Below are 27,977 nucleotides of genomic sequence, written 5' to 3'. Positions count from 1 at the left end.
ATCGTAAAGGAAAAATGAGGACAGTTTTAGATGAAGAACATTAAGAAAGAAAAGATAATATATGTTTAGATCTAGGCACAAAGACTGGGGTCCACTGAAGACAGGCCATGTAATGACAGGATGCCGGCAGACTGGTGTGAAAGTTTGGGTGGGGTGGTGGGGGTCTTATTGTGGAGGGGACGGATATTGGGGGTTAACATGGTCAATTGTAACATAGAGAGCTTCCACTGGAAATGTGTGTTCATTAGGCTAAAAAAATTAATGATTTGGTTCTCAGGTCAAAAAGTTCAAAATATAATGAGGAAGGTTTGTCGAGATTTGCAAAGGGGAATAACTCAATTTTAGAATTTATAAACTAAGTAATTCCCCTATTCAATATGGCAATAAATCTAATCTGGCAGCGTTTGACCTGATAGTGTGGTGCCTGAGAAGCAATACATTATTTTTTTGGCCTTAGGTCAGCAATGTCAATGACATACACCTTGGGGTCGATTCAATGATTAAACTTTTCATACGCGACTTCTCAGTATCACTATATGTATCAGTCTTCATAGTAGACCGAGGAATTTGGACGTACACTGGAAATGATAAATGGATTATTGCACATTTTAGTATATAAATATATATATATATATATGCATGTCAATTTCATTACCGTAATTAAGTTAACTGAATTAGGAGGTGTAAAAACAATGAATTCCTATAATGTAATAATATTCACTAAATGCAGTGTTTTCTTGCATATCAAAGTCACCATATTTATGAATTCAGTACAAATTTGAATTGATGAACATGTAAGTTTGGAAAAGATGTTAAAGTGGGATGTTCTAAAGGCTGTGTTTAATCTAGAAAACAACGTAAACATACAACCCAGTCAAATAGGAGGAAAACAAACTGGAAATGTGACTTAGCAGAAGTGAAGCACTTGTAGGTCACTCAGTCAAATTGCTCTCAAATTCAAAAATAAAAAATAGACAAAAACTGCCTCAATGAGACTAAGAAGCACTGGGCATGCTCAGGGAAGGAACACAGCATGTCCTCCTCATAAAATGCTGCGCTCGCATTGGAGCACTTTCTTTGTGAATTCAAGGTAAAAACATTTCAAACTCGCACAAGATAAACCCTTTAAAAAAGCAAGGTTTTTTTTCTCAAAAATGGAAATAGATCAAAGTCACAACAAGAAGACCAACGGAACAGTGAACACCGAACACAACGGAACAGTGAACACCGAACACAACGGAACAGTGAACACCGAACACAACGGAACAGTGAACACCGAACACAACGGAACAGTGAACACCGAACACAACTCCCTCTCACAACATGTTCTCTTTAAATCGTAAAACTACACGTTATAAGTGCTCCGATTAAAAGAAAAAAAAGAGAAAAATTGAACAACAAATATTGCAATGTAAATCATGACATGGATTCAGCTGCTTGTTAGAATTAAGCCACGCTCTGCTAGGATCCCTTGTCACCGTAATTATGCTCCACGACAAAGAAGCAGTACTCGGAGCCACACATCTCCCCATCGCTGTCCTTCCTCCCCATCACCTCCTCCATCGTGATGTCACCCGCTGCCATGGAGACGTCCGTGATGGTATCACTGTGGATAATGTCTCGAGATATGCTCACACTTGGTGTGGGGAGGGGTTCAGAGGCCGGAGACTCGCTGCGGTCTGAGAACACGCTGTCTACGTCTGAGGACACAAGGTCGAGGGCGGTGCCTTCCGAAGATGCCTTCGTCACCGAATTCCCCGACAGTTTTTGGTGAAGTTTATCAGCGTTGTAAGAGGCCTTGGAACTAGAGTGAGATATTTGATCGGGGGATAATGCTGGCGCCCCCTGGTTGTTCATATTTGGTCCTAAGAACCAGTCGGATCGCTGGCGAAGTCTCTCCAACTGTTTACGTTTCACAGAATTGAATCGACTAAGGCTAGGGCGCGGCTGGAGCTGCTCGTCTGAATCATTCAAGTTGTCCTCCAATGACTTGGGTCTCTGAAAAGAAAAAAAACTCACACATAAAAATATTAACGATAGTGACTTGTATCAAGATATTGTATTTTTAATTTAGGTCATCAAGGAAAAAATTGGTTTTTTAAAATGCAACACCTTATATGGACCCTGAATACACTATAAAATTTTTTTTTGATATAAACTATCAGAAAGATGAACACTTAAAAAGTGTTCAAATACTTATCTTTATCTTATCTCATGATCAGAAGACTTAAATTGATTATATGTAATAACTTAACAATAACAAATAAATTTTTTTGTCTATTTTATATCAAATGAAAGATTACTCTAACTTCCCAAATATACCCTGAAATTAAAGAACACTCTAACTACCCAAATATACCCTGAAATTAGAGAACACTCTAACTACCCAAATATACCCTGAAATGAAAGATTACCCTATCTACCCAAATATACACTAACATCATTATATAATGCAGAAAAGTTAAATGAATCCATGAAAATTGGTGCTTAACGAATTAAGATGAAATTCCTGTTACCTTGGTGATAAGGCCGGGTGAGGGGACCAGCGAGACCTCGGGGGCCGAGATGGTGGAGGCGGCCAGCTGTTTAGTCGCTGATTCGCCGTCTCCTCTTGGACTCAGGTAGTGTCTCAGGTCAGGTGACTGGTCCGAGATATCCATCACTTCCTGTTGCTGATCCTGTCGTCGTGACGACTCATAAAACCCTTCCTCCGTTATGGCTACAAAATGAAGAGAGAATAAGTAAAAAATTGTGTACAATCATCAGCTCTATTACTCTGCTTTCTAATGAGTTAAATGGATGATGTACAAAATTACTATATTCAGATAACTAATCAGAAAAACTGTTTGTGCAAATGATAAAATACAGCATGTCTACGACAAACATTTCTGATATCAAAGCAACACCTTTATTTAAGTGAAATAATTCTATGTGAGGTAGTCGAACTTTCACTGTATCATTATATTACTTGTAATTAAAATGATTTATGATAATCAATTTAAATTTACTTGTAACACAGAATTAACAATATGACCAATGAGATATTGATTTCCGAGATACAAAGTCTTGGTTGTGATATCAAGATATCAGAGATTTACCTGTGACACAGAAACAACAATATGACCAATGAGATATTGATATCAGAGATACAAAGTGTTAGTTGTGATATCTAGATATCAGAGATTTACCTGTGACACAGAAACAACAATATGACCAATGAGATATTGCTATCAGAGATACAAAGTGTTAGTCGTAATATCTAAATATTAGAGATTTACCTGTAACACAGAAACAACAACATGACTAATGAGATATTGATATCAGAGAAACAAAGTGTTAGTCGTGATATCTAGATATTAGAGATTTACCTGTAACACAGAAACAACAACATGACTAATGAGATATTGATATCAGAGATACAAAGTGTTAGTCGTGATATCTAGATATCAGAGATTTACCTGTGACACAGAAATAACAATATGACAATAACATAGAAATAACAGAAATAACAATAACAATTAAAGCTGGCTTGAGGTATACAACCAAAGCAGAAGCAATTCAAGCCCCAAGCACAAATCACGAAAGATCCCATACATATCATATACACAACATATTGTATGCAGCTTCATTTAATGTCTTGAAAGTTTAGGTTGAAGGTGACTTTACAGTTTATAGTTTGTTTTGAAATTTATTAAGTCATTTCATTTACGGTAATAATGGGCCTAATATTCCAAACTTAGTTGTAAAAAATTAAATGATAAGGAATGAATATTCTGTCTATGTTATACAAGTGTAACAAGTTTACACTTTTTTTTATAATTTGCATTGTGGTTAATACAGCATAAACTGACCCACTTTTTTATAAACTGCAGTAATTTTAATTTTATGCTGCAAAAAATGGTGCAATGATCAAAGTAAAAGCTTTGAAATGTTTTTTTAACACTAAGGATATTACTGTAAATTCCTAATATTACGCGCGTACTTAATTCCGCGATCCTGCTGGTTTTTATCAAATTGCGAAAATATAAAATTGCGAACGTGGAACTTTTCTACTTATAACTTATAGTTTTCAACTCTCAGAAAACAATGACGAGATTTTAAAATCCGCGAAGGGTAATTCTCGTGATTTTACGCGAGTATCAAATTTTCGCGTTTAATGAGGAATTTACAGTATTTGTCAGGTTTATATTCAAAGAAATATTATAAAACGCGAACATGGTGAAATCAAAACCATTATGATTATTTGCCAATCTACAGTATGTTTTATCATAAAACATAGGTAGAAATTAAATTCATTCTTTAAATATGCAAACTCTAAATTTAGCCCATAAAGATTTAGAAAAGATGTCCAATCAAGATGATAGACAGCTACTGAAAAGCCATCTTTGCTAATCAAAGGTGAGATTCATTTAATTTTATCTACTTCTTGACAGATTTCGTAAGATGTTTTGACTTTGTGGGGAATGCAGTTAGATCACTCCATTTCTTCTGTCAAGTGAAAAGAAAAATGGCACTGTTTTAGAGGTAAATAAGAATATATCTAATGTTGGCAGACAGATATGTCAAAAAGTAGCAAAAAAATATCATCTATACACTGTGATCTGATATCAGTGATTAAACGTCAGACAATGGTGACATTGATACAGACAATCATCATGTGATGAACAGATGATGATGCTGACAATGGTGACATACGGACAATCAGTGTTCAACTGATGATGTAGCTGACAATGGTGACATACGGACAATCAGTGTTCAACTGATGATGTAGCTGACAATGGTGACATACGGACAATCAGTGTTCAACTGATGATGTAGCTGACAATGGTGACATTGATACGGACAATCAGTAGTGAACTAATGATGTAGCTGACAATGGTGACATACGGACAATCAGTAGTGAACTAATGATGTAGCTGACAATGGTGACATTGATATGGACAATCAGTAGTGAACTGATGATGAAGATAACAATGGTGACATACGGACAATCAGTAGTGAACTAATGATGAAGCTGACAATGGTGACATTGATATGGACAATCAGTAGTGAACTGATGATGAAGATAACAATGGTGACATAAGGACAATCAGTAGTGAACTGATGATGAAGATAACAATGGTGACATACGGACAATCAGTAGTGAACTGATGATGAAGCTGACAATGGTGACATTGATATGGACAATCAGTAGTGAACTGATGATGAAGATAACAATGGTGACATTGATATGGACAATCAGTAGTGAACTAATGATGAAGCTGACAATGGTGACATTGATATGGACAATCAGTAGTGAACTGATGATGAAGATAACAATGGTGACATTGATATGGACAATCAGTAGTGAACTAATGATGAAGCTGACAATGGTGACATTGATATGGACAATCAGTAGTGAACTGATGATGAAGATAACAATGGTGACATACGGACAATCAGTAGTGAACTAATGATGTAGCTGACAATGGTGACATTGATATGGACAATCAGTAGTGAACTGATGATGAAGATAACAATGGTGACATAAGGACAATCAGTAGTGAACTGATGATGAAGATAACAATGGTGACTTACGGACAATCAGTAGTGAACTAATGATGTAGCTGACAATGGTGACATTGATATGGACAATCAGTAGTGAACTGATGATGAAGATAACAATGGTGACATAAGGACAATCAGTAGTGAACTGATGATGAAGCTGCAGCACAAGCATTCACACAAAGCAAGAACTTGGTAAGTTGTCCGTAATGTAGAGCAGGTGATGGTTAAGTTGTGCCTACTGTTATTCTTACCGTGATTTAGCGGGTGGAATTTTTTGTGCTGTGCCTCTTGGCACAGAAACAAACAGAACCATTTTAATGCTTCTCTTCCTAAACAACATGCAAAGAACATGCACAAATTAACAAGCCAGAAAACAAAACCAGATTGTTAAAACAAACATTAATGGACACTTTTGAGGAAGGGGCTATTTGACATCTTAGTGAAGAAACCCCTATAAAATAACTTAATACATCAGAATTTCTGCTGCTCTTTCATTATAAGGCCAGTTTTTACAGCTCTAATAGTAAAATAAAGCAAAAAAATTTGAAAACAGGTTCAATTTTCATAAGACTGCACTATTTGTAACATTGCATTCAAAAGACATATGACATAAAATTATGATTTTTGATTTTTAAATTTTGAATCTTTATTGTTTCATAAACATTTTCATAATGTGTCCAGTGTCTCTTACAACTTTCAAAATCAAAAGGAAATTAAAAAGGAAGTTAATAAATACAACAGAAACACAACAAATTTAACCAACAAACAGTGAACCAACTTTTATGTGCGTGACATAGATATCGGCAAGGTTTGCAAACACACTGTATACAGGGAAATATTCGCACCCGTTTTATTTTCGCCCCTTTCCACCTCATTGTCTGCGGGCGAATTTAAGACTGGGCAAATACCAATGTTCCAAGCTATCTCTTTAATACACAATCATGTCTGGGCGAATTTAAGACGGGGCAAAACCATTTGCAAGTGTAGAAGGAGGAAAAAAAAACAGGGGGCAAAAATAACTCTGTATACAGTACACCCCTCATACAAATACTTTTCTAAATCAGCTTTTATACATGTATAGTAATCAGTCATTTTAATAATTTCTCAATATTTTATTGAGCATATCAATTTCAAATGCAAAAAAAGCAAACACAAGCCATTTCTTGCATTAGGGTATTTTTTTTTTTTATCTAAGTCTTCACAAATAACAGTTGGTTTGCAGCACACAACATGTACATTTTATTGTAGAGAAATCTCATGCTTTATACCATTATATACGAGGGTTGTTAGAAAAGTTCACGGACAAGTTCGATTGCGAGCAGACTATTCACATGATACCAGCGAAACTTTTCATATTTAATCTTGACATATTTTCTAGGAAATATGTAAAGATTTGTTTATTTCAAATGCACCTAAAAAAATATGCAGATTAATTATTTTGACAAGATCTCCTTCATGGAGCATGTCAGTTTTTTAATGTTTTATACTTTGTACGCATTTTTCCTTATTAAGAAAATGTACAGTTTAAGCGCATAAAAATAAATTTCATATGAGATCAAAATAAGTTATGAAGGTCATTTTGTGAAAGTTTTAATTAAATTGAAAAATTTCTGACCGTTTTATCGCCAAATATGGACGACCAATACTAGAAAAATAAGTCAATAACGTTAATGTAAAGGACACTTTGGAGCACCGGGCAGTCATTCAATTTTGTGTGTATGCAGAAAAATATCCAATGGAGACCAACATTTTTTTAGATGCTGCTATATTTATAGGACAAAGGTTTACAATTGGAACCACAATTGGAATTGAAGGTTTGAAAATGGAAATACTGGTATCTTAAACTCTTGCAGCACCCCAACCCCCATACAGCCCGGATCTTGAAAATACATGTATGGATTTCGCTTTATTTTCTTATCTGAAGTCGAAACAGCGTGGACAGAGATTTTGGACCTAAGTGATCTACGATATGACAAAAAGGACATTATACAAAAATCTGACAAATAATTGCAGGAACATGCTTTTTATAAATGGGTTAATGGGATGAAAAAGTGTGTGAACTAAAAGATGTTTACTTTGAAAAAGAGTGACAGGTTTAAATTGCCTTTCAGTAGTTTGATGTCACCTGACTTCGTGGAAATATGAAATGGTGCTCCGTAAATTCAATTTAATATGCGAAATAAATATCGCTGTATCTTTTGAAAGCAACTTCAAAATCATATGATTTTTTTGCATACTTATTTTCAGTTGGTAGTCATTGAAAAAACATATGTCATCCTACAAATTACACAGTAATTTTACCGTAAATCACTTTGTCCGCGAACTTTTCTAACAACCCTCTTATGTAAAAGTGTTGTAGGAATACTCATGATAAAATATCTAGATTAAAAATTTACTAATCAGTATCTGTCATACAAAATGTAGCCCGGACAGAGACTTACGGGGAAGAATCTCCTCCGGGGGGTACTGGAAGTGATAACGGAACTTCTCCTTGATGTGGATGCTCGTTCTGGTCGTCTCCGCGAAGAACTCGATGTTTTCCTGGCCAAACATGCTGGCCACTCCAAAGTTCTCAATCAAGATCTGCATGACCTGGCTGGCGTGTTCCACCATCGCGGGGTCCGTGGCACAGGAATGGAACATGCTGCCCGCCACACTCCGGGCTAGGGCCTCGGTTGTCATAAAGTTGACGTGGCTGTTGTTGATCATAGTGAACCAGATCCCGAACAACAGAGAAACCAGCTGCTGGTGTCCTCGGGACAAAGTCGTGAGGAATCTGAAATATGTACTCTACTCTACATCAACGAATTTATGTAACATTCTCTAATTGACAAATTTTGATTGCTCTCTTTATTTATTCTACAGGTGTACGGGTTCTTCCAATCTGTTGTACTGACACAGACTAAAGCAGAGTCAAATTAATTAATCATATTATTGTTTAAAATTTTTCAATTTGAAAGTTGCCATTTCCAAATCACTCGCTCCAATTTCTTGACAATACAGAGAGACACAACCAGCCATAGAGAAACTAGTAAAAATTTCCTCTTCCTTTTTACAAAGATTACAACTTCATGTTTATCTACAGAGAAATATTTACGCATGAACTGCTTCAAACTGTTCCATTTTGTGCTGCAATGATAGAACCGACAAGAGAGTTGCCTCCCCTTCTTTTCCAAAAATGCCACCAGGGAGGCGCAGTAAGAATTTCTGCAAAAACAAAAACATCATGCTATAAAATGGAAAATGTACTGTGAATATATGAAATGTATCAATCAAAATTTAAACACAATAAATTTTCATGGTTTTCTTGTCATCTTTTGCTTCCAACAAATTCAAATCTGTAACTTTTAAGAGTAAAACAGATTTTAAAAGTATTGTTGAAACCTAAAAAATTTATATATATATATATATATATATATATATATATATATATATATATATATAAAACCATCTTCCAATGGAAAGAAGATCTTCTGATGACAGCTACTAATAAGTTATCAAACAGGACCTGCTCAGCAGGAGCTCATTGACAATCAAATTTTTGTGTTTCACATACGACAGTTGGAAATCTTGGCAAGGGCTTCCTCTACTGTACAGGCCTTGGGTAATGTGTACTGATTCCCAGACAACTGTTGCTAAGAAACCAGCTAGTTGTTAAGCTTACCTTGACAACAGTTGTTAGGGTATACAAGTTGTAGTTCTGGAAGATGACTGGCTTCCCTTCAGACATTCTCTTGACGATTCGTTGCGTGTCGCGGGGGTTTCCAGGACGACGAAACAAGTCCGCGGTGCTCATTCCTTCATGAGCGATGTAAACAAGCAGCTCCTAAAAACAGGGGATCAAATGGATGTCATTTGTTAATCATCAATAAGGTGACAAAAGAGGGCCCCAACATCTTCCCTTGTTTACACTCATCTGCTACAGAAGTAAAGGCAATACATGTAAATGCAAATATAACTTTACAGCATTTGACTTTTGGTTTTTACTTGTAGCCATTTGATACTGCCAGGTAATATATAATAATTTAATTCTGGTTGTAATGCGCTTTCTCAATGACTAAAATTTATTTTATATCGTATAAAATATGTTGCCTACGTCATAGTTAGACTAACATTAAAAGTGTATCAATACGCCTGACGTTACGTTTGAATTTTGTACAATATTATGTCATATTAAAGGTCAAATGACCATTTTTATGGTGTGAATCAGTTTACACTTTTTTATAAACCGCTTCGCAGTTTATAAAGCGTAAACTGACCCAAACCATTTTATATCATATAAAACAAGTAAATATTGAATTCATTCCTTAATAAGAACAGAAACCGGCAAACAGAGGGATAGGGAGGTAGCCATTTGATACTACTGGGTAATATATATGTAAGTAAGCACAGAAACCTACCATCAGCGGGATAGGGAGGTAGCCATTTGATACTACTGGGTAATATATAAGTAAGTAAGCACAGAAACCTACCATCAGCGGGATAGGGAGGTAGCCATTTGATACTACTGGGTAATATATATGTAAGTAAGCACAGAAACCTACCATCAGCGGGATAGGGAGGTAGCCATTTGATACTACTGGGTAATATATATGTAAGTAAGCACAGAAACCTACCATCAGAGGGATAGGGAGGTAGCCATTTGATACTACTGGGTAATATATATGTAAGTAAGCACAGAAACCTACCATCAGCGGGATAGGGAGGTAGCCATTTGATACTACTGGGTAATATATATGTAAGTAAGCACAGAAACCTACCATCAGTGGGATAGGGAGGTAGCCATTTGATACTACTGGGTAATATATATGTAAGTAAGCACAGAAACCTACCATCAGTTGGATAGGGAGGTAGCCATTTGATACTACTGGGTAATATATATGTAAGTAAGCACAGAAACCTACCATCAGCGGGATAGGGAGGTAGCCATTTGATACTACTGGGTAATATATATGTAAGTAAGCACAGAAACCTACCATCAGTGGGATAGGGAGGTAGCCATTTGATACTACTGGGTAATATATAAGTAAGTAAGCACAGAAACCTACCATCAGTGGGATAGGGAGGTAGCCATTTGATACTACTGGGTAATATATATGTAAGTAAGCACAGAAACCTACCATCAGCGGGATAGGGAGGTAGCCATTTGATACTACTGGGTAATATATAAGTAAGTAAGCACAGAAACCTACCATCAGAGGGATAGGGAGGTAGCCATTTGATACTACTGGGTAATATATAAGTAAGTAAGCACAGAAACCTACCATCAGTGGGATAGGGAGGTAGCCATTTGATACTACTGGGTAATATATATGAAAGTAAGCACAGAAACCTACCATCAGCGGGATAGGGAGGTAGCCATTTGATACTACTGGGTAATATATAAGTAAGTAAGCACAGAAACCTACCATCAGTGGGATAGGGAGGTAGCCATTTGATACTACTGGGTAATATATAAGTAAGTAAGCACAGAAACCTACCATCAGTGGGATAGGGAGGTAGCCATTTGATACTACTGGGTAATATATAAGTAAGTAAGCACAGAAACCTACCATCAGTGGGATAGGGAGGTAGCCATTTGATACTACTGGGTAATATATATGTAAGTAAGCACAGAAACCTACCATCAGTGGGATAGGGAGGTAGCCATTTGATACTACTGGGTAATATATATGTAAGTAAGCACAGAAACCTACCATCAGTGGGATAGGGAGGTAGCCATTTGATACTACTGGGTAATATATAAGTAAGTAAGCACAGAAACCTACCATCAGTGGGATAGGGAGGTAGCCATTTGATACTACTGGGTAATATATAAGTAAGTAAGCACAGAAACCTACCATCAGTGGGATAGGGAGGTAGCCATTTGATACTACTGGGTAATATATATGTAAGTAAGCACAGAAACCTACCATCAGTGGGATAGGGAGGTAGCCATTTGATACTACTGGGTAATATATATGTAAGTAAGCACAGAAACCTACCATCAGCGGGATAGGGAGGTAGCCATTTGATACTACTGGGTAATATATATGTAAGTAAGCACAGAAACCTACCATCAGCGGGATAGGGAGGTAGCCATTTGATACTACTGGGTAATATATATGTAAGTAAGCACAGAAACCTACCATCAGTGGGATAGGGAGGTAGCCATTTGATACTACTGGGTAATATATATGTAAGTAAGCACAGAAACCTACCATCAGCGGGATAGGGAGGTAGCCATTTGATACTACTGGGTAATATATATGTAAGTAAGCACAGAAACCTACCATCAGTGGGATAGGGAGGTAGCCATTTGATACTACTGGGTAATATATATGTAAGTAAGCACAGAAACCTACCATCAGTGATTATGGGGAGGTAGCCATTTGATACTACTGGGTAATATATAAGTAAGTAAGCACAGAAACCTACCATCAGTGGGATAGGGAGGTAGCCATTTGATACTACTGGGTAATATATATGAAAGTAAGCACAGAAACCTACCATCAGTGGGATAGGGAGGTAGCCATTTGATACTACTGGGTAATATATATGTAAGTAAGCACAGAAACCTACCATCAGTGGGATAGGGAGGTAGCCATTTGATACTACTTGGTAATATATATGTAAGTAAGCACAGAAACCTACCATCAGTGGGATAGGGAGGTAGCCATTTGATACTACTGGGTAATATATATGTAAGTAAGCACAGAAACCTACCATCAGCTGGATAGGGAGGTAGCCATTTGATACTACTGGGTAATATATAAGTAAGTAAGCACAGAAACCTACCATCAGCGGGATAGGGAGATAGCCATTTGATACTACTGGGTTATATATATGTAAGTAAGCACAGAAACCTACCATCAGTTGGATAGGGAGGTAGCCATTTGATACTACTGGGTAATATATATGTAAGTAAGCACAGAAACCTACCATCAGCGGGATAGGGAGGTAGCCATTTGATACTACTGGGTAATATATATGTAAGTAAGCACAGAAACCTACCATCAGTGGGATAGGGAGGTAGCCATTTGATACTACTGGGTAATATATATGTAAGTAAGCACAGAAACCTACCATCAGTGGGATAGGGAGGTAGCCATTTGATACTACTGGGTAATATATAAGTAAGTAAGCACAGAAACCTACCATCAGTGGGATAGGGAGGTAGCCATTTGATACTACTGGGTAATATATATGTAAGTAAGCACAGAAACCTACCATCAGTGGGATAGGGAGGTAGCCATTTGATACTACTGGGTAATATATATGTAAGTAAGCACAGAAACCTACCATCAGTGGGATAGGGAGGTAGCCATTTGATACTACTGGGTAATATATATGTAAGTAAGCACAGAAACCTACCATCAGTGGGATAGGGAGGTAGCCATTTGATACTACTGGGTAATATATATGTAAGTAAGCACAGAAACCTACCATCAGCGGGATAGGGAGGTAGCCATTTGATACTACTGGGTAATATATATGAAAGTAAGCACAGAAACCTACCATCAGTGGGATAGGGAGGTAGCCATTTGATACTACTGGGTAATATATATGTAAGTAAGCACAGAAACCTACCATCAGCGGGATAGGGAGGTAGCCATTTGATACTACTGGGTAATATATATGTAAGTAAGCACAGAAACCTACCATCAGTGGGATAGGGAGGTAGCCATTTGATACTACTGGGTAATATATATGAAAGTAAGCACAGAAACCTACCATCAGCGGGATAGGGAGGTAGCCATTTGATACTACTGGGTAATATATATGTAAGTAAGCACAGAAACCTACCATCAGTGGGATAGGGAGGTAGCCATTTGATACTACTGGGTAATATATATGTAAGTAAGCACAGAAACCTACCATCAGCGGGATAGGGAGGTAGCCATTTGATACTACTGGGTAATATATATGTAAGTAAGCACAGAAACCTACCATCAGTGGGATAGGGAGGTAGCCATTTGATACTACTGGGTAATATATATGTAAGTAAGCACAGAAACCTACCATCAGCGGGATAGGGAGGTAGCCATTTGATACTACTGGGTAATATATATGTAAGTAAGCACAGAAACCTACCATCAGCGAGATAGGGAGGTAGCCATTTGATACTACTGGGTAATATATATGTAAGTAAGCACAGAAACCTACCATCAGTGGGATAGGGAGGTAGCCATTTGATACTACTGGGTAATATATATGAAAGTAAGCACAGAAACCTACCATCAGCGGGATAGGGAGGTAGCCATTTGATACTACTGGGTAATATATATGTAAGTAAGCACAGAAACTTACCATCAGCGGGATAGGGAGGTAGCCATTTGATACTACTGGGTAATATATATGTAAGTAAGCACAGAAACCTACCATCAGTGGGATAGGGAGGTAGCCATTTGATACTACTGGGTAATATATAAGTAAGTAAGCACAGAAACCTACCATCAGAGGGATAGGGAGGTAGCCATTTGATACTACTGGGTAATTTATAAGTAAGTAAGCACAGAAACCTACCATCAGTGGGATAGGGAGGTAGCCATTTGATACTACTGGGTAATATATAAGTAAGTAAGCACAGAAACCTACCATCAGCGGGATAGGGAGGTAGCCATTTGATACAACTGGGTAATATATATGTAAGTAAGCACAGAAACCTACCATCAGCGGGATAGGGAGGTAGCCATTTGATACTACTGGGTAATATATATATGTAAGTAAGCACAGAAACCTACCATCAGTGGGATAGGGAGGTAGCCATTCTTCAGAGCAGTGGAGATAGGAGCACCAAATTTCAACCTGAAAGTAAAAGATTATTAAACATGTACAGATATCAATTTTCATAGAAAATACCTGTAGTTATATCTCTCACATATGTACAACAATAAAAGCAGAAGACTTGGTTCTAGAAATATTACTGTTGATCTGAGATTGATGAGGTTCTAGAAATATTACTGTTGATCTGAGATTGATGAGGTTCTAGAAATATTACTGTTGATCTGAGATTGATGAGGTTCTAGTAACATTACTGTTGATCTGAGATTGATGAGGTTCTGGTAACATTACTGTTGATCTGAGATTAAAGAGGTTCTACTTAAATTACTGTGGATCTGAAATTGATGAGGTTCTAGTAACATTACTGTTAATCTGAGATTGATGAGGTTCTAGTAACATTACTGTTGATCTGAGATTGATGAGGTTCTAGTAACATTACTGTTGATCTGAGATTGATGCGGTTCTAGTAACATTACTGTTGATCTGAGATTGATGAGGTTCTAGAAACATTACTGTTGATCTGAGATTGATGAGGTTCTAGAAACATTACTGTTGATCTGAGATTGATGAGGTTCTAGTAACATTACTGTTGATCTGAGATTGATGAGGTTCTAGTAACATTACTGTTGATCTGAGATTGATGAGGTTCTAGTAACATTACTGTTGGTCTGAGATTGATGAGGTTCTAGAAACATTACTGTTGATCTGAGATTGATGCGGTTCTAGTAACATTACTGTTGATCTGAGATTGATGAGGTTCTACTTAAATTACTGTTAATCTGAGATTGATGAGGTTCTAGTAACAATACTGTTAATCTGAGATTGATGAGGTTCTAGTAACATTACTGTTGATCTGAGATTGATGAGGTTCTAGTAACAATACTGTTAATCTGAGATTGATGAGGTTCTAGTAACATTACTGTTAATCTGAGATTGATGAGGTTCTAGTAACATTACTGCTGATCTGAGATTGATGAGGTTATAGTAACATTACTGTTAATCTGAGATTGATGAGGTTCTAGTAACACTGCTGTTGATCTGAGATTGATGAGGTTTAGTAACATTACTGTTGATCTGAGATTGATGAGGTTCTAGTAACATTACTGTTGATCTGAGATTGATGAGGTTCTAGTAACACTGCTGTTGATCTGAGATTGATGGGGTTCTAGTAACATTACTGTTGATCTGAGATTGATGAGGTTTAGTAACATTACTGTTGATCTGAGATTGATGAGGTTCTAGTAATATTACTGTTAATCTGAGATTGATGAGGTTCTAGTAACACTGCTGTTGATCTGAGATTGATGAGGTTTAGTAACACTGCTGTTGATCTGAGATTGATGAGGTTTAGTAACATTACTGTTGATCTGAGATTGATGAGGTTTAGTAACACTGCTGTTGATCTGAGATTGATGAGGTTTAGTAACACTGCTGTTGATCTGAGATTGATGAGTTTTAGTAACACTGCTGTTGTTCTGAGATTGATGAGGTTTAGTAACACTGCTGTTGATCTGAGATTGATGAGGTTTAGTAACATTACTGTTGATCTGAGATTGATGAGGTTTAGTAACACTGCTGTTGTTCTGAGATCAAAGAGGATCTTAGAGTCATTAACCAAATAAACACAAGATCCATACATAAATTGAAGAGAGTGTAAAAAAGTCTATCATAGAAGTTTCAATATCTATAACAAAAATTGTAGATTCTCATTAGCTGGGACTAAGGACTCAGAGGTAGTCTTCCTACTTAGGTTTTGTAACTCTACACATCCGAACACCTATTTTCACTGTAGAAGTACATATTTTCGTTGGGTCAAAATTTCGCTGTTTTTAAACCAAATAAAATTAAGTTGGCATTTGATTTCGTCATATCGTAATCTCTTTGTAATCAACTATACTTGAGTTAAAAATTCATCATGGATTTAATTTCATTGCTTAATACTGCCAACGAAAATAACCAAATTAAATCGTCAACGAATATTTTTGCTTCTACAATATTTTCTGATATTTTTTTTTTTTATAATTTATTTTTGAACTACAAGCATACACACAATTACACTCTACTATTAATAGCTTAGTATTTCATGATTTACAAATATACATATTTTAAAACTCCTTCTGAGTATCTATCTTTTATATTATATGCAGGTTCCAGTAACCACATCATCCTACAATTTACTTTCCTGGAGTAATCACTATACTAATCTTCTTAAAAGTTACTTTCCTGTGTGTACATCCTTCAAGTTACTTCATTTATACAACTTTCTAACTACTATCAATTGGTATTAATCCTTAGAATTAATTTTTGTCTTTTCATTCTACAAAATACTATATCCCTGTGTTTTCATCTCACAAGTTACTTTCCCTGTGTATTTATTCTACAAGATACCTTTATACAAGCCTATATCCATGTGTATTCATCTTAAAAGTTACTTTCCCTGTGTATTTATCCTACAAAATACTTTTATACAAGTCTATATCCCTGTGTTTTCATCTTACAAGTTACTTTCCCTGTGTATTTATTCTACAAAATACTTTTATACAAGCCTATATCCATGTGTATTCATCTTAAAAGTTACTTTCCCTGTGTATTTATCCTACAAAATACTTTAAATTTATACAAGTCTATATCCATGTGTATTTATCTTAAAAGTTACTTTCCCTGTGTATTTATCCTACAAAATACTTTTATACAAGTCTATATCCATGTGTATTCATCTTAAAAGTTACATTTCCTGTGTATTTATCCTAAAAGAAAATTTCCCCGTGTTATCACCATACAAGTTACTTTTTATGTGAATTCATCGTTACAAGTTTACTTCATTATGTTTTTATCCTGCAGGTTAATCTTGTGTAATACTATTCATCCTACCAATAATTTCTTGAAATACCAAAAACATACCTTTTCTCCTCAATATTCACTAAATATATATTTTTTTTGTGCAATTGTAGAAGAATATGTATTTCATTTAATTTTTAATTTGGGTACAAAACCTGACATTATACATAACCCTCTAGGAATGATGTTATAATGCTGACAATATAAAATTTGTGGGGTCGGTTAAGTCCATAGAAGGCTCAGCTACGCCTCGCCTTCTATGGACTTTACCGACCAAACAAATTTCTGTAAACAGTCAGTAACAAACCTAATAAGTGTTTTGTTTTGTCGAGGACCTAAAGTTTGATATGTAAACAACAAAGGATAATATATAACAATTAAATTCAAAGGCATATTCTCTAATTTTGTACCTTTCTCATCAGTCATCTGTGCAAACCTGGATGCCATTGTATATAAGATCGTTTTATTATGTCACGGGCAAAGGGGGTCACTCTAAATATTTTGGGGCTTAAAAATTAAAGTTATGGTTGAACATTTGTGTAAAACATCAGCTCCAATAACGTTACATCCGCCATGTTGTTGTATAAATTTTGACGCCCACTGTGTAAAGAAATTTATAACGCAATCACGTGGCGCGACTCATCCAATGATGTCAAGACATTCTAGCCTGAGGCAAAACAAATAACCCTCTAAGGATGATGTCACAATGCTGACATTACACATAACCCTCTAAGGATGATGTCACAATGCTGACATTGCACTAAGGATGATGTCATAATGCTGACTTTACACATAACCCTCTAAGGATGATGTCATAATGCTGACATTACACATAACCCTCTAAGGATGATGTCATAATACTGACATTACACATAACCCTCTAAGGATGATGTCATAATACTGACTTTACACATAACCCCCTAAGGATGATGTCATAATACTGACATTATACATAACCCTAAGGATGATATAATAATGCTTAAGGAGGGATATATTAAAGCATATTCATCTCTAGGTTTTTCAACCTTATAAGTTACATTTTCAATACTTTCATCCTTTGCTTCTGTTAAACATTCCTCCTACAATTTACTATTTCTATACTTTCATCCTACGTTGTGTAAACATTCCTCCTACAATTTACTATTTCTATACTTTCATCCCACGTTGTGTAAACATTCTTCCTACAATTTACTATTTCTATACTTTCATCCCACGTTGTGTAAACATTCCTCCTACAATTTACTATTTCTATACTTTCATCCCACATTGTGTAAACATTCCTCCTAAAATTTACTATTTCTATACTTTCATCCTTTATTACATGTTCTGTAAACATTTATCCTACAAGTAACTTTTCAGTGTATTAAGTTTTTTTCTTAGTTTCTCATCTCGTATGTTCATCTTAAATCAAGCACCCTCCATTCTTGTTCCATGCAAGCACTGAAGACTTACTGCGCACTCACATGAAAAATATACCGTATTTTATCCTACCTATTACTTATTCTGTACAAGTATTCGAGATATATTAATAAAGTAAGCCAATTTTGCTGTGTATATTGATTGACTTTTCTGTCTTGTATATTCACCCTGTATCACACATACTACACTCCCGTTCTGTGCATGCACTGTTGACTTACTTTTTCAGACGCATGGTCTCATGGCCTCTGTCCGATACACAGCCACCAAACACACTTCTCAACATGGCCATCTTACAGAGTCATCTCCCCTTGGCCCCCTAACTCCATGATGTCACTTCCTATTTAATGTGACAAATTTACATCATGTGCAACATTGTCACAGTTTCTCAAATTATGATGTTGGTGTCTTTCTGAAATGTAAAAGAAAAAATAATTATGTCTTCAGAATCATGTTTTAATAATATGTACAACAATACTTGATTAATGCTGAAATAGAATAGCTCTCCTGGTCCATACTCATATACTTCAAGATTTACATTGTAACCTTCCCAATAGATATATGGTGGGACAAGATTTTTCCCCCCTGCTGGTGTAGTCCCTTCCCTCCCTCAACAGTACAGACCACACTACAGCTGAGTCGGGTTCATCTACTCGGTTTAGCGGAGTAGAGTTCATCTACTCATACCTTCCAGCATCACATGTTTTTATAGTGTTTGTAAACACTGTCGATTATCACGTCGACATTGAGCCCTGAGTCATGGCTGTCGGTGACAGCTCCAGACAAGCCAATATCTCGGCCAGTAAAGACTTTAATTAACACTGCTACTATAAACAAGAATGTACTCCCAACATGCTGGGTACATCTTTCATAGAGCAGACATATAAACGTAAATATGACATTCAGAAGAAAAACTAATGCAGACACAAAGTTCATACAAGCTGACTTCATCCTCATAAACACACTTCTTGTAACTTCAAATTTCATTGAGAGATCTCATTTTAGGATTTTCAATGCAGGATCACAAAAGGGATTATCTAAGACACTGATGATCATCATCTGAACCATCTCACCAATATCTCATTCTAAAATATTACAATCTCTACCAGCCACCAAACACTCTTCTCAACATGGCCATCGTACAGAGTCATCTCCCCTTAACTCCATGATCAGATGTTTTATTAAGCAATTATCTTAAACTCAAAACAAACTATCTCACAATCGGGTTTTAAAAATTAAATAACACACTCTGTGCTGACAGTTGGACAAACATCATTGAATAAATATATCAGACAAATTCCAGTCACACAACAGTATCTTGAGATATCACTTACAACACTGTCACATATTAGTTGACATTTCCTGGATCCCTGCCCCTAGTTCTCAATAATTTGTTGACATTTCCTGGATCCCTGCCCCTAGTTTTCAATGATTTGTTGACATTTCCTGGATACATACCCCTTATTCTCACTGATTTGTTGACATTTCCTGTATCCCAACCCCTATTTCTCAGGAATTTTGTTGACATTTCCCTAGTTCTCAGTGATTTGTTGACATTTCCTAGATCCCTGCCCCTAGTTCTCAGTGATTTGTTGACATTTCCTGGATCCCTGCCCCTAGTTCTCAGTCATGATAGGTCAGCTATTAGTATCTTGTCTTGGGGAATGAGAAACATCTGTACAGAGGAATGCAGAACTTGCAGCAGAACAGCAAAGTGTGACCTCTAACAAGGTCAGACACTGAGCATCGCCTGCCTGGGCACAGACCGAGTCTGGCTGTAGTACCCTGACAGTGGAAGAAGAAGAGGCTCAATGTCACACGCTGGAGAGCTCGGGACTCTCTCTACATGCTTTAGGGTGGCTTTACTTCAATACTTGTGGACCACTCATAAGTCTGCTATCACAGGCCTCCAGAACTTTGACTCTTGAGGTGGATGGTCCCCTACATATCACTCAGACTCTCATCTTGTGTATATCTGGCCCTGGCCTGATGATCTGTGGCCCATATTAGTTATTTGAAACTTTATACCCAATCATAAGTGAAAATTTACTGTCCTAATATTTACCCTCTCAAGTATCTGGAAGACACCTCTCTCTCTCTCTCCTCTCTCTCTCTCTCTCTCTCTCTCTCTCTCTCTCTCTCTCTCTCTCTCATTCCCGATACAGGATCAAATTTTCTTTTAATGTTTATGTCGTTTGGTGGATACGGGCATTATTTATCATGGAAAGACAAAAGAAAAAAGCAGACTCCCACCCACCTATCCTGTGAGTTCTGTACAACGACAGAACGGTGGCAGTATTAATACAGTAATAGTGAATGCCCGCACCCACATTCCTTCCTCTTTGGAAGACAGAAGCTGTCACCCCTCCGGGACCCCACAGTAAGTCTAGTACACCCTGTTCCCACCAACAAATGGCATTGCATAGAAGAATTTTCCATCACAGTCCAGGGTGGTAGCTTTCCCCCCTAAACTACAAGACTATATGCATTGTTTCCATTTTAAGGAGGTAAGAGGTTTTTAGGAAAAAAATTGATAACAACCAGTAAGAGTAATGGGGCAATTGTAAGAGTAAGGGGGGGGGGGGGGGTTAAAGAATCCTTTTTAAGCCTTATTTGCTCAGGATAAGTCCTTCACTTTAGACAGTTTTTTAAAACATTTACTTTTCCTCTTATCATGCTTTGTAAGACCCACACCTTTCTTCCTAAACGAATTTCGATGACATAACATACCGATAACTTTTTTTCACCCTTCTTTTGTACAAAATGACCCAGGCAGAGATAACGGATATCATTTATTATATATGTAATGAATCATCCAAATGGAAAAGGCGGACCTAAAAAATCCCAGACATAATTGAGTGAGTTTACACCTGTCACCTGTACAAGCTGATTCCAGGTAAATTCAGATTGATAAAGGTACAACACTAAGTGCACTGGCACCCCACAGGGTGGAGTGGAGGGGCAGGATCAGGCTATCACATCATAATTATAGGTCTGCAGTCCTGGCATCACCCCTCACAGGAAATAAGACCTCTATTATTTGTCAGAATTAAGTCTTATCTTTGTTTTAATCACTTTTAAACACCACCCATCCATAGTTCTAATATATTCTCAAAGACACAGAGAGAGAGAGAGAGAGAGAGAGAGAGAGAGAGAGAGAGAGAGAGAGAGAAACCAATTTTGAATCATCATTATTGTACCCAATGCATATATTTTGCATGACGACAGCTATTGTGGTTTGTGTAATATACACTATTTAATAATTAATTACACTGGTAATCAATACAGCATTCATGTTGGTGTATAAATATTCATAAACTGTGTATAAATATTCATAAACTATACCTAACATTCAACACATTCTACTTGTTCCAAAGAAAAAAGAATATTGTTCTTGACTTCTGCATAATGAAAACTTGCATGCCTTGAGATCGAACATTTTACATTGTATAAAACAGTGATTTTTTTTGTGGTTACATTTGTCAGTTACATAAGGAAGCAAGTATCAGTAAAAACTGTGTCTATTGCCTGGTAAGGAAAATAATTCATGGCTGCTATTAGTTCTAATCAAAAGCTAATAAAGGGCAGTCATCAATTTATAAAAGTTTCAAATTTTAAAAAAACCCCACTCACCTCTTACCAATTGGTCAAGTCAATGTGTTTCAATCGAAATACAGGACACCAATGATCAAAGTTTCCTACACAACGCTGCATTACTTCCTCAATTCTATTGAAATTGATAGCTTTTTTGAAGTGACAAAAATAAAATAAAAAACAAACACAGACACACACATTATACCTTAACAAAAGTATCTCCTCTCTCCTTACAATCCCTCTTGGACTTGAATCCTCAACAGAAAAAAAATTATAAGTCCCTGGTTTTCAGCACTAAAATCTTGGTATCATTTAAAGAAACCCTTTGTACGTATAACAAGAGAACAAATCTTTGGCTTTTGTTAGTAGGCCATGTTGACATTCAAAGAAAAAAAGTTTAAAGATAAACGACGCAACGTTGAGATAAAGGACTACAAAAATTCACACACATCAACAAAGCGGATTTTCATTCACAAAATAGGGCCTTCCGACAGATCAAAAGACAAACTTGTGTACGAGGCTGTTGAAAGCCTCTACACATATATAACACACGCCTACCACTGCGACTCATTCATTCACAAAACATGTCAACTGCAAGCAAGCTGGGATGAAGATCACAACAAGCAATAATAAGTCAAAACAAATACAGACCAAGTCAGAAAGACAGGCTAAACATCCCCCACCCCCACCCCCTGTCTGGGCCCCACTGTCACGGTCAATGTACTCCTAAGTACGCAGGGGGTGGAGAAGAAATTAAAAGGGGGGTGTGGTAGCAATATATCAACATTTAGTTTCTCTATGTCCTAGTAAAAAAATGAACCAATGAAATGACTGTTCACTTGGGTTTTACATGTACATCATCTCCTTAAATGTGTTACAACTAATTCATTAATATCAGCCCTAGTAATGGATGACAATCTACCTTACCTTTCTGACATTAAGTGAACAACTGAAAACAACATCCACCATAAAACGATGCCAAAAAATGACTGGAAGCCCAAACAGTTACCAAATAATTAAGGGGTTTTGTTTGTGTGGGTTTAATTAGAATTCACTGACATCAATACCAAATGCAAATGAGGGCCACAATTTGACTTCTGAAGATGATCCTAATAAAACACACCTGTCTCTCACTGACAGGTACAGGTAACAGGTAGAGGCTCCACTTGGACCAAATCAAAGTTCACTCACCAAACAACAAACAAACCAACTGGGTGATTTCAAAAAATGGAACTGCGCTAACACTGACAATCCAAGTACATGTGTGACACTGCGTACACATTATACGTTATAGAACTTGTACAACACATAGTAAGGAAGTAGTTCCACTCGGGCCAAATCACCTTCAAACATCACGTACAAAAAACAATACAGAGAAGGAACTAGATCGACAGAAACCAAAACAGCAAGCACTTATCATTTAGAACTGCTAAGCAAGTATTGGTACATGTGCATGTTTAAGGAACCAACTATTGGTACATGAGCATGTTTAAGGAACCAACTATTGGTACATGAGCATGTTTAAGGAACCAACTATTGGTACATGTGCATGTTTAAGGAACCAACAATTGGTACATGAGCATGTTTAAGGAACCAACTATTGGTACATGAGCATGTTTAAGGAACCAACTATTGGTACATGTGCATGTTTAAGGAACCAACTATTGGTACATGTGCATGTTTAAGGAACCAACTATTGGTACATGTTTAGTCTGTTGACCATCCAGTCTCCTTAAGGTAGATCTGATGGTTAGTTTGTTGAGCATCCAGTCTCCTTAAGGTAGATCTGATGGTTAGTCTGTTGACCATCCAGTCTCCTTAAGGTAGATCTGATGGTTTGTTTGTTGAGCATCCAGTCTCCTTAAGGTAGATCTGATGGTTAGTCTGTGACCATCCAGTCTCCTTAAGGTAGATCTGATGGTTAGTCTGTGACCATCCAGTCTCCTTAAGGTAGATCTGATGGTTAGTCTGTTGACCAGCTGGCCTCTTTAGCTTAGTGTCATGAAGTGATACATGTACTCTGCTTATTGTTCTAATATCATCAACATAATATCCATAAGCATTTATTGTAAAAATAAAAATGTGTAACAAAAGCACTTTCTGAAAATCTTGTAATCTTACTGTCTGGTCAATCTAGTTTCTTTAAACTCTAGAATCGAAACTTCACACTATTATAAAGTTAAAGACAGTTAGTCATATCTGTGACATATCACTAGTTCAGATTGTTTTAAAAAATGAGGCCAGTTCACACTGAACCCAATTCTTTGTCATTTTGCTGTCTGTCTTTTCCAGAGTGATAATGAATGACTCAGATATGTCTGCCAATTACCAATCAGTTATTACCTTACTAAACAAGTTTCTATAGTTTTATATAACCAATAAAATTCATATTGACTTTCAATAAAAACACATAAAAGTGAGTTCTTTTTATAATACATATCGTACTTATGTTTTTAGTATAGCCAAAAAATTGTGACATTTATACAAGGAATCAAACTTCTACAACTCATTGATATTTTGGGGGATGAGACATATTTAATGTTTACTTGGTGTGTAAATCAAAACATGCATTCAACTCTGGTCTATGTGGGGTGTAGCATTATAAATTTGGCCCTCTATTGTAATTTGCATCCTAGGTCTGTACATTTTTAGATGTTTAGTTACATGGAATAAACCTGCTCCAAAAACTTCAAGCTGGGTTGTTGATGCTGGCAGTCTGGTGTCTCCAATACACTCCACTAATTTATTGAAGTGAGTAAAAATAGTAACAAAAAGACTATGAGCCACATTGCTCACCTGGACAGTAAAGTCGATCTAAGACCTAAGCAGTTATGGAATCATCATTGTTAGCTGGCTCAGCACTTGTGGACACGGCTTAATGGCATTAACTTGGTTCATGTATCATAAAATGCCAAAAATGGGCATTATCAAGCTGACCATTTAATTGTCACAAAAAAGGTGTTAAAACAAATGATATTAATTAAAATCATTCTTAAGATAATCAAAATATTTCTAAATCTATTTTACTATTTATGAATTATATTCCCTTCAAATGAGTTCTGGGTCCTTTAATTGAACAAATTTGAATATTTCCCTTCACATTGTTCAAAGTTTGGTTGAAATTGGCCCAGTGGTTCTAAAGAAGAGATTAAGAATGTAAAAATTTTACAGAGAAGAGAGGACAATTAGAATAGCTTGCTTGAATCTTCACTTCAGGTGAGTTAAAATAGCAATATAAAAATGAGTTAAAGGAATGACTAAAGGACTTTAGTCAAAAAGAATATACATGCAAAAATGTCAACGTTTTCAACAGATATACAAATATATAGAACTGATATACTGACATAGAGGGTTAACATGTATAGTGTTAGCAAATTTGAAACAAGGCGAGACATTTGTGCCACCCTTAACATTACGAGTACACATACACACATATATCATTATATATGTATATTCACTCACAGGTCAAGTGTTTGCCTCACTACTTCCCTTCAATAATGTGAGAACCAAACAGCCTAATTCATACAATCAGACGAATCAGGAAAAAGCAGAGGGTCGTACAGCACTCAGATTGTCACAGCAGAGGGTCGTACAGCATTCAGATTGTCACAGCAGAGGGTCGTTAAAACACGCAGATTGTCAGCAGAATAAACTCCACTATAGAGACATTGGTACAACACTCAGATTGTCAGCAGAATAAACTCCACTATAGAGACATTGGTACAACACTCAGATTGTCAGCAGAATAAACTCCACTATAGAGACATTAATGGTACAACACTCAGATTGTCAGCAGAATAAACTCCACTATATAGACATTGGTACAACACTCAGATTGTCAGCAGAATAAACTCCACTATAGAGACATTGGTACACAACAAATCTGAAGCCAATGTCCATCATGTCAAGGGAAGCAACTCAGTACCAGACAGACATGTTATAACAGCAGTATTTACACACCTTTAGCTACCATACACCCGCAGTCCTTGTTTTCATTTTTCTTTTTAAACAAAACCAGGGATGTCAATCATCTACTCTACAAAAGTGTTCCCTATCAATTAAACTTCAATATTCTGATAATGAAAGCCAAGAGTAAGTGGATGTCATCTATAAATAGGTCGGCGTCTGTCCCAGTTATTGACTGTTGACATCATAACGTTTAACAATTCACTGTATGATGCTACAACGGGAAGGCATTCTACAACCAGCTGTAGGGCAGCTCAAAGTCAAATTCAACAACAACATAATTTATCTAACTAAGACTACACTCATGATTTCAGTGACAAAGACTGGCTAAGCCTCTACTTGGGTTGAGCATTCATGAGGCCTTTGCAATCTACCATATGCCCCTTAAACTGAAGGCTTTGTTATTAATCACTTTGGCCAAAACTTCTGTACATCTAGTATGAATGCCGTTTTAACTGTCCACATATTCAAATCTTTATCAAAGAATATTTCAAGGCAGTCATACAACCAATCTTTTGGAAATGAAGTTTTCTGTGAAGGAACTATCTCACAAAAGATGTTAAGTTTTATGTATTTAAATGGTTTTTTTTATAACAAAAGGAAGCTGAGCACTGGTAATTTGTATTCCAAAAGGGATTACCCGATAACATAACCAAAACAGGCCATTATATTCCATTTGTCCAATTGGTCCCAACCTGTTCACCAGGGTTTTCCTAAAATTCCTGAACCAATGGGGGAATAAATAAGGATAGCGATGCACAATCTTTTATGAATATCTATAGTACAACTTGGTGGTAAATAAAATGAGTATGCTTGTTGGCTCAGAAAGGGATCAAACTTGAGGTCTCTATCTTGCAAAAACAAAAAAAGACCTTGTATATGGTCTGACTTACCAGGCATTAATCACTCATATCTATTGTGTTCTAACAAAATTGCTCGGATTCACATTTAAAAAAAAAAATCAGGCTTTAAAATTACATTCATTTTTTTTTTTTTGCCAAAGTCAGAGAGTGAGTTGTTTTTGTGCTGAAATTCATTAATTGGGGGGGGGGGGGTATCTTGCATGGAGACATGTCAGTTTTCCCAACCCAGATCAATCAAGATTTAATTTTTTTATTATTTGGGGAAAATCAGCTAGTCTTTCACATGAATCCTAGCTCTATCACTTCCTTGACGTGCGGGATCCGGTGTTTCAGGGGTGTGGGGGATCAATAATTTAAAAATCTTAAACGCTGCAAAACCAGGTGAACTATCCACATATTTTACATTCTTTACCCGCTTTCTTCTCGATCTGAAGAATTCTGAATGCATCGTGAAAACGATCTTACCTAGACCCCTCCTCAGACATACAGTTCCTTCACATTATCGCTAATTTTGATGAAATTTATCTTCAACAGATGACAGAATGGATAGATTACAAACGGTTGAGTGACCTTTGGAATGAACCGGAAGTACATTGGAGGGAGTATTTATTGTAAATTAGGTATGCCGAGCCCAATTGGAATTCGTTCAGGGAGCTTTTGTGACTTGCGTGAATTTAAATTAGATAGAAAGATTACTTTGTATTTTCGTGAAAGGCATTTCGAAATCGTAATGATTATTACCCAGTCAACTTATTTACACACATTTTTTTTTACTTTTTATAAAACTACAATAAGTACATATTTTAAATTTTGTTTAAACGCTACAGTAATTAAGTTAGCGGCCTTCACTTCAATGAACAGTGATGAAAGAAGAAGTATTCCTGAGTCGGTTTTAACTTTTTTTCGATTAATTTTTATTTGTTGTGGACCAAACGGTCAAAGAAGGGGGTCGGGATTCTTTAAATGCATACAAAATATAATGGAATGAAT

At 36.4% G+C, this 27,977-nt stretch overlaps 1 protein-coding gene across 8 annotated transcripts; it reads right to left on the bottom strand.

Annotated features, from left to right (window-relative positions):
• Window positions 1–64: 64 nt before the first annotated feature.
• On the bottom strand, window positions 65–27,579 carry LOC128183869 (uncharacterized). 8 transcript variants are annotated; one of them, XM_052853065.1, is made up of 9 exons: window positions 27,453–27,579; window positions 18,786–18,976; window positions 14,271–14,334; window positions 9,212–9,373; window positions 8,645–8,754; window positions 7,989–8,323; window positions 5,799–5,876; window positions 2,517–2,719; window positions 65–1,998 (listed from the first exon to the last, which is right to left on the bottom strand). In XM_052853065.1, exons 2-9 carry the CDS (start codon window positions 18,854–18,856, stop codon window positions 1,462–1,464), a joined length of 1,560 nt encoding a protein of 519 aa, XP_052709025.1. In that variant the 5' UTR covers window positions 18,857–18,976; window positions 27,453–27,579; the 3' UTR covers window positions 65–1,461. The 8 variants fall into 8 exon arrangements, with proteins under 8 accessions (XP_052709025.1, XP_052709029.1, XP_052709026.1 ...); XM_052853069.1 differs by lacking the exon at window positions 27,453–27,579 and adding an exon at window positions 26,119–26,140; XM_052853066.1 differs by lacking the exon at window positions 27,453–27,579 and adding an exon at window positions 22,364–23,388.
• Window positions 27,580–27,977: the final 398 nt, after the last annotated feature.

Source organism: Crassostrea angulata, chromosome 5, assembly GCF_025612915.1.
Source record: "Crassostrea angulata isolate pt1a10 chromosome 5, ASM2561291v2, whole genome shotgun sequence".
Classification (NCBI taxonomy): domain Eukaryota; kingdom Metazoa; phylum Mollusca; class Bivalvia; order Ostreida; family Ostreidae; genus Magallana; species Magallana angulata.
This window is presented reverse-complemented; position numbering and strand designations above follow the sequence as displayed.

What these genes read in the sequence shown, in the direction of transcription:
- LOC128183869 (XM_052853065.1), bottom strand. Translation starts at nt 18,856, where the DNA reads ATGGCCATGTTGAGAAGTGTGTTTGGTGGCTGTGTATCGGACAGAGGC. An exon ending in GAGACCATGCGTCTGAAAAA is followed by an intron (nt 14,335 to 18,785) that starts GTAAGTCAACAG and finishes TTTTACTTTCAG; the next exon opens with GTTGAAATTTGGTGCTCCTA. An exon ending in CCCGGAGGAGATTCTTCCCC is followed by an intron (nt 5,877 to 7,988) that starts GTAAGTCTCTGT and finishes CATGTTGTTTAG; the next exon opens with GAAGAGAAGCATTAAAATGG.